At 39.3% G+C, this 12,431-nt stretch overlaps 1 protein-coding gene across 3 annotated transcripts in view; it reads right to left on the bottom strand.

Moving 5' to 3' along the window:
* Window positions 1-1,857: 1,857 nt before the first annotated feature.
* AFTPH (aftiphilin) overlaps window positions 1,858-12,431 on the bottom strand; it is a 42,553-nt gene continuing 31,979 nt past the window's right edge. For all 3 annotated transcript variants that reach the window (XM_021555847.2, XM_021555849.2, XM_021555848.3), the window contains 2 exons: window positions 8,659-8,782; window positions 1,858-3,075 (listed from right to left, as the gene is read on the bottom strand). In XM_021555847.2, coding sequence (XP_021411522.2) covers window positions 2,931-3,075; window positions 8,659-8,782 — 269 coding nt within the window. In that variant the 3' untranslated portion in view covers window positions 1,858-2,930. The remainder of the gene's footprint in view (window positions 3,076-8,658; window positions 8,783-12,431) is intronic.

Genomic DNA, 12,431 nt, shown 5'->3' with positions numbered 1-12,431 from the left:
TGCCATCCTGCCCATGACAGGAGGCCACTGGCAAGAAAAAACCAGACACTGCATGTTGTGTCAATGGGAACAGCATGGAAGGACAACGCCGCTGCAGCTGAGTCCCTTAGCCAAAACTTCCTGCCTATGAACATGAATCTCTTAGCCAAAACTTCCTGCCTATGAACAGAGCTGCCTGTACAAGAAACAGGAGAGAGGCAAGAGGATCCTGTCTGTCCATCCTACCATCAACAACAAAAAAGGAGGCTTAAGCTAGGAGAAAAAAAGCAGTTCTGCATTTTAAGGCAGGCAGCATCTACCCCAAAAGGCTGAATTTGGATATAAGCTTTACATCTTTCAGCAGTATGCAGGTCTGTGGGATGCAGCAAGAACATAAAAACCCATGAACCAATTCTGGATAGTACCAGGTTTCACAAAGTTTCAGATTGGTACATCAGTCACAATAGAAATCTCCTTTTTCCCCTCCCCCATCCACGGCAGGCCACCAGAACTGCACTCAGAGACTGGAAGACAAATGGGCAGCTGCCTCTGGAGGCAATTGTGAGGAGACTAAAGATCAACTTGCAGCTGGCACTTCCACCCCCACCTCTCCTTAATACTTCAGTCCACTCGCTGCCAGACAAGGATCATGAGTCAGCTCCTAAACATATTCTCCTTGAAACAATAGCTATAGCTCTGTGCTGCAGCTATCCCACTGCTCCAGCTCCAAGGGATAGCCACAGGCACGGGAACAAAGGCACCAATTTTAACCTACAGCAGCCAACACCAGAACTGAAGGGTACAATAAGCCTGCACTCAAGAATACTCTGCTAAACCTGGGAGATTAGCAAAGCTAATTTCAACATGTAATGGGCATGCAGTCAGTGCTGTAAGGAAAATCTGCAGAAACAGCAAACAGCAGTGGGTTTGGGCTGCATGGTAAAGCAGATGGCTTTTGCTTAAACCTTCTCTGCTACAATAGGGTGCAGTTTGATACCACATCATTGTACACTGCAGTACTAATTAGAGGGCAAAGGAGGCAATTCAACCTTTACAAATTAACTTTACCATAGCCATAGGAGCTGCTCTCTCAATTCTGAGCAGCCACCACTCACTGAAACTCCTGCACTCACAAAGATGGAACCCCGGCATTGGTCCCTCAAGGAGTAAAAAGCTTCCTTTTGGAAGGACAACCTTTCAGCTTACCCAGCTGATTACATCAAAACTCAGGCTTTTCTGACCCAAGTGCTGTCAGACAATAAAGAATTCAAACAGCAGAAAAAAAAACACACTACAGATTTTTCAGAACAAGATGTTAGGTGATGAACTGGTGGTGACTACAGAGCACTTAAAGAGCTGTGCACATAATAAAGACATGGAAGAGTCTATGTCCATGCACCATGGAGAAACAGCAGCACCCAGAACATGCCTTACCTGCAGCCAGTCCAGAGACCCTCTGATGAGCTCACAGAGCTGCAGTGCAAGCTACCATGAGAGGAGAATTCAGTGCCTGCTGTGTTTCTGGTTTTCTGCAGCTAAGAAATCAGCAAACCCAGCTGTCCCTTCTTGCCTCACCATAGCTGATGCTTCTCACAGCTGAATATTGCCAATTGCTTTGAAGAAGCCTCTAAGCCTAAATATTATGAGCCACGCTGCCCTACAAGCCAGAAGGGAAATTGCAAACAGAAGTAAAAGACTGACTCCTGACAGATAAAGAGACAGGAGAATTGAAGGAAAATCCACAGGATCCTTCCAGGTGTGGTTTGTGGGACTGAGCAACACAAATCAGAAGGTCCTAAGCACATCTACTTTACCACTAACAGAGAAGTGAGTAATGCACACATTCTTTAAGAAAAGATAACAGCCTGTATACATATGTATCTTTTAAATTATTTTATTTTGTGTAAGCTAAAAGGAAATTTACACACTTAAATCTCAAAAGACCTTGGGCATGCATATTGACCTTTTTAGAGGTTCTTTGACATAGCTCTCTTTTTTCCATAGGAATTTCCCCAGACATTTACAACCCATAGTTTTTTACTGTATATACAGCCTAAAACCATAGCAATCTATGATTATGTCATTTTACACTGTGCAAAATCAAACAGGAATAGTGGTACAACAGAACATAAAAATTTTTAACAGGTAAATTTCATTGTAAGACATTCATATTGTTTTGGTCCTTCTTTTCCAAATCAAACTGATTAAGAGCAGACAACCTTCTAATGACCAAAAAAAAAAAAAAATCAAGTGTTTAGACAGTAAACCATAACTGGAACAAGAAATTACTGACAGCATACCTTTCAAAAGGCTATACAGTGACAGAGCCATACTATTGAAATTCAAGAACATAAAAACTGATCAGCCAACCAATCAAACAGGGGGAGGGGATGGGGGAAAATAAAAGGAAAAACACATCTTAAGCTTGTTAAAACACAAAAGAAATTACTGGGTTTTAAAGAAACAATAACTGAAAAACCCACAAAAGGGACAATATTACCTTTTGATTTTTTTTCCAGCAAAAAGTATTTTAGTATATGCAGGAAAGAAAAAGTTGCTCAATGCAATCTGAAAGTTTTAAGGGGGAACTTCACAGATTGTGAAGATTGAAGTTTTCATTAGGTGTTTATAGGATTTTTTTTTAACTTTTAAAAGTTTTTTAAGAAGGACACCACCAGTGTATTTCACAAAGACATAAATGTATACAGCCCAGCACAACAAAAAGAATAGATCTTCAAAAAGATTTACCCCCAATTATTTACATTTTTCTCTAATATAAATTTAGGACTCCAGTATGTAAATAAATATACATTACTATGTATACCTTTCTAGTGCTGCTTACCAACAAATCATCTGAACTTGATATTTTTTTAATTAAAGCAAGATTGCTTTTTACGACCCGCAGAGGGAAGAAAAAAAAAATCAATAGAAAACGTCCAATTCACATCACTTTAGTCTACCTTTTCTTGGCAGCTTGTTGAAGGTGTTAATGTGGCTGGGAACATCAACACCTTGGCATGCATGAAAGTTAAGTCAGGAAGGCTAGAAATCACCTTGGCAGCCTCTTCACTAAGATGTTCTTCCTTTTTAGGCTTCCTGTTGGGAAGAAAAGAACAAAGTGCATTAATCCAGTACCTGATAGCCCTGGGATCACTGAAACAATCACTGATTGAAGCAATGTTCTGTCAGCTTGTCTCCCACTGACAGGCACTTCTGTAAGCTACTTGAAGGTAGTCTAATGTTATAATACCTACCTGCCTACCAATACTGTGTTAACAGAGAGTGTCAGCAAAATGTTCCTGTGTATATTGTTGCAATAAGGGGGAAAAGTCCTATTCAAATGATAATTTTACAGATTTTTTTTCTTTCCTTTTTTTTAGCAGCTTCAAGAGTCAAGAGACTCACTTGAAGAGACAACCATGCCCATATTTTAGAGATAAAACAGTTGGAGCATTAGTTCTAAACTACCTAAATCTGGTACAATTCTTCAAAAATAAAATGGAAAAGATCTTAAAAGGACTTTAATAATTTTAAAATAAAAAGGCACTTATCCTTTGCAACATGACTGTTCTTAGACTGCCCATCATGCCACTCTACATTGTGATCCCAAAACCTTTTTTCCCCTCAAGATTCAACAGCAGCAGAAGGTGCCTCACAAATAAGTGTATCTGCTTGCTTTGAAGTGCAGGAGTATGAGTAGCCATGATGCACACAGCAGTTTGGGAATCACTAGGGTTTACTTTGCCTTTTGCATTATTCACAAGAATTACTGAGCATAAATGAATAAAGAAGTCTGAATCCCATGTCACTTGGTTCTCACTATTATGCAAAAAATTCACACTTCCCAAGAAAAATGAAGCCTGGCTCAGACTGCTACAGACCCCCCTCTCTCCTTTGCCCAAACATCCATACTTTACACATATCTGGCTTATCTTTGAAGAACACTGCCTACTACTAGAAATACTCAGTTTTCCATCAAACATTATTCCAGTTTCTAAAAGGTACCTGTAATGATGTAAGAAATTGTAACTGAATAAGCCCCCTTAATGATGTAAGAAATTGCAACCATTGTAGGGGAGGGGGGGAAGGTTGAGACAAAATGCTTGAACCAAAGAAACTGCTTTCTCTAGAACACTTCAGAAATCTCCTTTCTGTATCTGGTATTATTGACAAACTTTAAACCAAGCCCATGAGAGGATGATGTCCACTCAATCATGAAGCAGCAGGTACTTTTTGTTAGCTTCCATGAGGATTGTTCTCTCAGCTGAGCAGAGACTAGAGGAAAGCAAGGGGCTACATGTCTGCTTCCACAGAAACCTCAGAATTCCTTAGCTAGAAGAAAAAAAGAGCTGGACTCAAATGCATCCTTGACATCTGATGATTGTGGTGACACTGAACTATCACTTTTGTTTGCTACTTGAAATCCCCACTCAGTGAAAGTTCTCTACATGAGGCAGCCTAAATACTAAATCTGACTTACCTTCACAGAACAGCAGTATTTTTTTTCTCTGCTGCAGTGGAATTTCACGAGCTACTGACTAGGCAGATTACCAAATTCTGGAGGATAAACAAAGCTGTGTGCTGGTTTTACTGAAGGAAGAAGCAGAGAGCCAATATGTGCCTCCTCTAACAACTTCACAGCCAGCTCTGTTTGCACTCAAGGGTCTATCTCTGAGCTGTTGAAATGTGGTTCTCAAACACCACTGTGCTATCAGTATCTGGTGCCACTATTAATAATAATTTACCACAAGCCTCTTAAAGGTACCAACTCTTGATGATCAAGGACTTAGAGCTAACAAAGGAGTGTTTGGCAGAGGAAGCCAAGGGAAGAGGGCTGCCTTGGAGATGTTCCTGTAATTGTTCATCAGGCTAGATGGAGCTCACACACTCCTTGCTATTTATATTCCTCTTCCTCCTCTGCTCAACTACAGCATGCTAAGAAATGGCACTGCTGGGTCCCAGAGGCAGCGCTGCCTTTCACTGTGTCACATGCAGCACCTTTGTCACAGGACAGTGCCATCACTCCTGCTGTGCCAGCTGCTCTCTCTGCAGAACAGGCACACCAGTGAGGTGCCAACCTCACCCAGTTACCAACTGCTCCCCTTCTGGCTGGAAAATTCCCCTTTGCAATAATTTATCTACTCCAGTGTAATGTACAAGGTATCTCTAAAGCAGGAGAAGCTAACACACTAATACAGCAACCACTGCTAAATGTGACCAAGACAGAGCTATAAACAGAATCACTTGGTAATGAGACTCAAACCCTTTTTTGAAATCATCTCAGTGCAGAAAGGGGCAGGGTGGCCAAAATTCTCCATTCTTCAATGGAGAGAGGCAAGCTCCTCTGCAATACAATAAAACTGGACACTGCAAGTACCCTTTCTTTGTAACAATCAACACTTGTGGTAGCAAATATCACCAGGACAACCCTTAAGAGTTACTCATTAACCCTCTGATTTTAAAAGACAAAGTAGCATCATTACAGCAGACAGGTTTTACCTTTAAAACTTAGCAAACTGCTACTAACTGTGATGTCCTTTAACAGGGGCAAGAGAAGTAACTGTGCATTAACTTCAGGCACCACTTCTGCTGAAGTTCCTGTTGCCAAGAGCTTCTTTTGCCGAGCCCTGATCAGAGCAGAGAAGTCTTGCAGAGCTTCTCCTGCTCATGCACTCCTCATTTCTAGGTGCCATGGCTTAAAGAACAGACACCAGTGTGAGTGGACTGTCAGTGGCAGCTGTCCTATTTCTGCCTGCTTTGGAATCAGAACTTTTGATTACAAAACCATGAAAGGACCCATCCCTGGATCAAATCAAGGTCTCTGCCTCATTCAATCCTCTACAGCACACTTTGTCTCCATCCATCTCTTCTCTTACACCAGGTTACATTCCCTCCCAAGAAGGACAGGAGGGCTACCCCTAACCAAGCATTTGTACCAGCTCCTCTATCTGTAGGCACTAAATTTCCTTTTCAGAGGCATGTTAACACTAAGCCACAAGAAATGAACCAGACTTAGAGGCAGGAAAGCTGTTGGAAGAAAATCTGGCAAGAAAGAGGGAATGCTTTGTCCATCCATCACTTGGCATGTCACTGTTCTGTTTTGCATTCCAACCCCTTCCTGCAGCATTCAAGTCTCTCAGGGCTTCAGTCACCTCTCATGTTTGCAAAGGGTTTTTAGGATAGCACCAGCAAGGCTAGGTTTTATCAGCAACAATGAGCTGATTAGAGAAATGCACTTTAAAAACACTCTGTAATTAAAAGTTAGCCCGCTCCATCCAACAGCATCCCCAAGGAGTATTTCCAGTTTAAATTAGGGTTTTGGCCATTTCTTGGAAAGGTATCAGTGCTCTGCTTTCCTTCAAAAAGACAGCAGATAAACTTTTGATCTCTGCCAATTCTATGGAACTAGGCAAGGCTGGAGACTCTGTGGAATGCTGCACTGGATCCCTGACCTTCAACACTTACTACTGCTGTCAAGGTTTTAGGCTCAAGCTGGGGGGGAAGTTTCCCTCCTCTCCCAATACTTTCCTGCTTTCCTGCTGAGATGGCTTTGCAAGTAAAGACAGGGCTACTTTAGACAAAGACAACTCTTCACATGGCACCCCACAGCTGAACAGTGGTATTGTCACTCTAAACTTTACCCTAAAGATCCTGAATTCAGCCAAGTTACAGACATGGGATAGCCTCAGCACAACTGAAGCTGCCATGAAAGTGATCCTAATCCACTGGTTCAGTCAGTTATTATGGATAGTTAACATTTCCAGGCTGGTGCATGAACCTCATTCTCATTGACCTGGCTGTACCCAGCCACTCCTATTTTAAAGTCTCCAGTTCATCACGAAAGAATTGATTATAAAAAGCTAACATTGTGCCACACTAGTTGGCATACTGCTGAGGCTACACCTTCTTATTTCTCAGAAGGCTTCTAGCCTGAAAAAACAAACTGTTTTTCTTCTGGGGAGCATGACATCAAGAAGAAAAAGCACTTGATTATTTTTTTTAATTCAGAGTGGATAAGGACATACAAAATGTATTAAACCGTGGAAACAGCTAATCCTTGTCTATGTCTGAACTTAGTCTCCAAGTCTGAGATCCCAGCCTGATCTATTGCTACATCACAGATCTAGAACCAATTCCTGTTGGCAAGCAATGCTCTCCAGAACAGGAGAAGAGCTCTGACATCTGGATAAAGAGCTTTAAGAGCACAAGTAAGAGCTTTCAAGTGCATTGTGGAAGCACTGGGAAAAAAACCAAACCCCTCATATCAAAAAAACAGTGCAGAAAAATGAGGGTCAACACTCATTTAAGCAAGTTTCTTTGTAAACAAAAAGCTAAGACATCTTAAAGCAAGGTACAAATCTAAGAGTGCAGATACAACAAAGATACATTTAGAGTTTCCATATCCTGCTGTGGTTACTATTAGAATATAATACAAAAGTATTTCAACTGCAACTATGTTTTCTAATTCCTGAAAGCCAAACTTCCACTACAGTATCTCCAGGGAGAGTATGTGCACTCCATGGATAGAAAAAGAGGCAATCCAAAAGACCAAAAAATCAGCATTGAAGTGGGGAGTTCCCTCTACTGGTTCTCCCTCGAAATTTCACGGCTTGTTGGTTTCACATTCACTTTGAAAATTATCACTGCAGGAAAACTGGGAAGATAGTTTTCTCAGTAAAAGAGCATGTTTGAAAAGAACTCTTGAAAATTAGAAATGAGTCATTTTAAGCAAGCCAGCTCCATCCCACCATTACTGTGCCTCCTCCCAAGGGCTGTTGCATGAAAACACATCTAGTTTAAGAGTGCTGAATAAACCCTAAAGCTCACTTGTGAGTGAAGATATGTTATCACCTACTTGTTGCACGTTGAGGCACACACTTCCAAAAAACCAATGTTTTACTTGGTAAAGATTCCTCAGCATTTCTTTTAAAGGGCACAGACATTAATTCTATGTTAAGACAATCTAGGATCCCACTAGTTAAGATACACATTAAAAAAAATAAACCCAAAGAATACAAGCTTATAAATGGAAAGATGATTCTGGACCCAATCAAAGCCCAGATTTTAAGAAAGCCATTTGATGCCTAAAGCCTTTCTATAGATACTACCTATAAAAAAAGCACAAAACTATTTCATGTGTGCTCCACTGAGGCAGAAATGACATCCTTAACCAACCACACACTCAATCCTTAACCTGTAACAGCAAAATTAAGCTGCTTTTTGCTCACAGAAGTTTTGACAGGTGTTAGAAATATTTTTGAAGGGACAAATATAGTCATAATTGTTAGTCTGTTATCATTTTACTTGTGGAACATTCTGTATTTATAAATTACACAGAGTCCAAGGAGAGTCTTCTCTCTCAGCCCTAGGTCACTGAGCTGATTCAGTTTACCCTGCCACTCTCAGGAATCAGCTCTGGTGTTCACAGAGCTGCTTCTTCCAGTTCAGCCTTTGGCTCCACCTTTTCAACCTAAGTCCTGGTGATCTTTTTCTATCACAAACTCTCACCTAGCTCATGTTAGACTTCTGAGATAATCTGAAATAAGAACTACAGTACAATGAACTTCAGATTTAAAATTCAGAGCCTTTTGATCATTCAGGAACTTCCACCCTTGAACTGCACACACATTCACACCACCCTTAGAAACAGAAGAATCATGTGCAATGAAGAGCATTTACCTTGTGGACGTGCTTGCCTTCTCCACTGTGGACATGAGCCTTGCAAAAGCATCAGTCACTCTGCTGCTTGCGTTGCAAGTTTCCAGTTTTGAGGTTGTCAATTCATACAACTCAGGATCCACACCTTATAGTATAAAATAATAATCAGTGATGGTTGGAGGCAAGCAGAGTCATAATTAGTCACAGAACAACTTGCTAGAGACTGTTTTCTGTAAACATCTGAATCATTTATAATTTCAAGATACATGAAAAGAACATGACAGAACATGTTTGCGTTTCTGAAGCATCATCTTCTCTCTCCACCCTTTTTCAGCAGCTTTTTTAGCTGTAGTACAAAACACATGCCTTGGATCAAGTCTGGCATACAAGGTCTCAGTCTGTGAGTAAACAAAACCAGTCTGATTGACTTTTCAGAGTGAAACTTCTATAAAAATGTCAGCTGTGTCAAAATGGATTGTTTCAATTACTTCAACTCAACTGCCTGTATTAAAAGAACACTGCATATTAACAGGGACCAACTCTTCACCTAGAGATTACAAACAACACTGGCATGCAATAGAGTGCATTTAGTATCTGGCTTTTTACTAGGGGCTGTGTTGAAATTTTAAGTGAGGAAAAGCAGCTTTTATGAAACATTGAAGTGGAATAGCATTAAAAAAAGTTACATACTAATATGCACAGGACCACCAAAACTCTTAGTCTGTGCTCCTTTTTCAGCTTTCAAGTATTTCTAATGCATTAAGAATCTGAATGTTTCAGCCTTAAATTCCTAGCTTCAGGTATCTGAGGTCAGATGTTGAATTTTGACATCACTTTTGTTGTAAATGGATTTCAATTTTTGGCAGCAGAGGTCATTCTGAAAACACTGCAAACAATGGAAACCTGTATGCAAAAATTATATGACTTAAAATTCTACCTGTTTAGTATCAAGCATCACATCTCAGTAGGAAGTAGCTCCAGGATTTTTAACTATTACATACTGTTTCTTAAAAACATTTTCTAGGAATTAGAATTACCAAAATAAATCAAGAGGAAAGACTGTAACAAGTTTTGTTGCATTTGAAATCGCTGATACATCCCTAGTAACAGTTTCAGATATTTTATGCTTCACAGGTCTCATGAGGCATGGAATGTGCCATTCACAAGGTGATTTTCAATAACAGCACAGAATTTTTGTTCATAAAGCACTGTGCTTACCTCTGTGCTAAACAGGTGTCACACTTGTGCCTTTTGGTTTGGACAACACAAAAGCATTTCATCCTACTGCAGAACAAACGCTGCAAATACTGGGACCTGGTGGTCCTGTACAGCTCCCTGATACAAAACCAGCATTTATTAATGTTTGCTGATGATTGTATCCAGCTTACTTCCCAAGATCAAGATGCTTCTAGAAGTATTCCTGTAACACCAAAAGATTAAAAAAAAAAGGCCAGTGCCTACTGTCCTGCCTTTGCCACCAGTAACTGCAGCACTGTGTGTGCTAACAGGTGATGTTAATCATCCTCAAACTTGCTTTGCATGAGCTCTCCACAAGCAGTGTCTTGACCATTCATCCTTTTGGGACAAGTTAATTCTTCTTTTATTGTGAGGGAAACTAAGCTGACCAAAATGTAAAATAAAGAAAATCATCTGGTTGAGTTGCAGGAGGTGGAAGATTTGTTCCACATAATACAAGTTGAGTAGAAATTAATCAGCTGTCCTTTTAACATATATTTTTTTTTATGTCTGGATATTCCTGGTTGATTTGATCCAGTTCCATGCAAAATACCAAGATATGTTCTGTCCTGAGACCGGTATACCAAGACTTCTACAAATGTCAGATGTTTACAGAACTTAGAAAAAGGAAAAAGCCCAAATATTCCATAAAATATCCACTTTCAATCAGGGAGAGGAAGCCTTGAAGAGATACACTTTGACTTGCAGAAGCCTGCGAAATCCCATTAAGGTACAAATTGGAAAGCTAATTGAAGGAAGGAGCCCTCTGACATGCAACTCTGCAACAAACATTAAATGCAACCTTGTAAGTTACATCATTTAGATATTCCCATTTACAGTCCTGTCTTGGGATGTCACTGCTCAATTTACTGTTCTTTAGGCACCTCTTATTCAGCTGCATTTATATTAAACTATTAACATGAAAAATAAAACAGTATACTATATCTGTGGGAAAACACTAGAAATTAGTAACTCCCTATTCATAATGTGGAATGAAAATTTTTATTAATAAGTTATTTTGAGTACTGATGAAATCAGACTGAGAAGAATTCAGTGTCAATCTATAGCAAGTAAAACTAAGTTTCCAAAGAAAGAATAAACTTCTATTGATAAAAGTAGCAAAAGCAAAAAAATCTAGCAATTTGTCTTTCAATTATTTTATGTATTTTTTAAGAGTTGCATATTCTCCATTTTATTCAGATGATGAGAGAGTATTTAAGGAAACTGCAAAACCTTAATGAGATATTGAAGGAAAGTTAGCCAACCAAACCCCACACAAAGCTCCTAAACACACACACAAACACACGAGCTGCAAGCCATGAAACAAATGACTTTCCCAGAAACAAGTCAGTAAGGAAAAAAAACCAAAGCCAAACCAAAAGAAATAATAATAATAAAAAAAGAATAAAAAGCACTATAGGGCATACCATAGAAGGTGATACCTGTAACTTGATGAAACAATAACATAAAAAATAAAATGCAATAAAAGACTAACAGAATATTCCTCCAGTAATCCCTTTCAGTGTGCACATCTTCTGCACAAGCAATAATGCACATACCCAACTACACAAACAATAATACATGTGCTGGGCACTGATGACTTGTGTCAGTGGACTTAGCACACACTTCCTAAAGAATCTGTAGGACTCAAGCACCTTGACTTTGTTAGCTGCCACTTCCATGACAAATCTGCCCTCTTTCATCTGATAATGGTATTTCTCAAGGGTGGAATAAAAAATCATTCAGATTGCCATGCCACAAAATTGCTTTTAGTGATTACATTTTAAAATTAAAAAAGCATGTTTCTCAAAACAAAGAATACCATAATAATTATAATCATTTATTTGAAATGTGGGAGGACCCCAAACATCTGATGAATGGGTTTTAAAAATTAAAATCACTAAGAGGAACAATATCTTTCCGTGAAGAAATTAATTATCATGGCTTCAGGCATTGTATTGAAGGAGTACTTGAATTATCAATTTAACCTATGCACTGGAACAAATCCCCAAAGTGTTCCCTGAAATTCCTGCAGGAATTTATTCAAAGTGTAGGTTTTCACAAGCTTGTGCAAAATACTCAGAGCATGTAAAAACCACATGAAAAATGAATTCAATTTCTTTCACACATTATTCAACGAGAAAGTGGGGTTTTCATCTCCTTTTTAAGGAAGTAAGTTGCAGATAAAGTGCTCTGGTTTCAAAATTAACATTCATGAGCTTCTAATATCCCACAAACATGCAACTATCCTTCTTTTCTATTATAAAGGCTGTTAAAACACCTTTTTCACTGTATCATTAGTGGTAGTCCATGACGTCCTGGGCTGTCATGTATCCAGGTTGATAAATTTATATTCAAACATGGCTTCCAAACATCATCACAGTCCTGTAATTTGGAGGCACTCAGAAGACAGCAAGCCACATCTTTTAGGCCACATCTACACCATTTTTCAAATTTTTTAAAGTGCTTAGAAGAGTTAACTTCTGGAATGTCTCATTTGAAACAAGTGTTTTAACATCTTATTTGCAAGAGCATAGAAGCCATTCATTCCTTCAGCA

The sequence above is a fragment of the Lonchura striata genome, chromosome 3, assembly GCF_046129695.1.
Source record: "Lonchura striata isolate bLonStr1 chromosome 3, bLonStr1.mat, whole genome shotgun sequence".
In the NCBI taxonomy this organism is placed as follows: domain Eukaryota; kingdom Metazoa; phylum Chordata; class Aves; order Passeriformes; family Estrildidae; genus Lonchura; species Lonchura striata.
The sequence above is the reverse complement of the archived record's forward strand: the minus strand, read 5'-3'. Positions and strand labels throughout refer to the sequence as shown.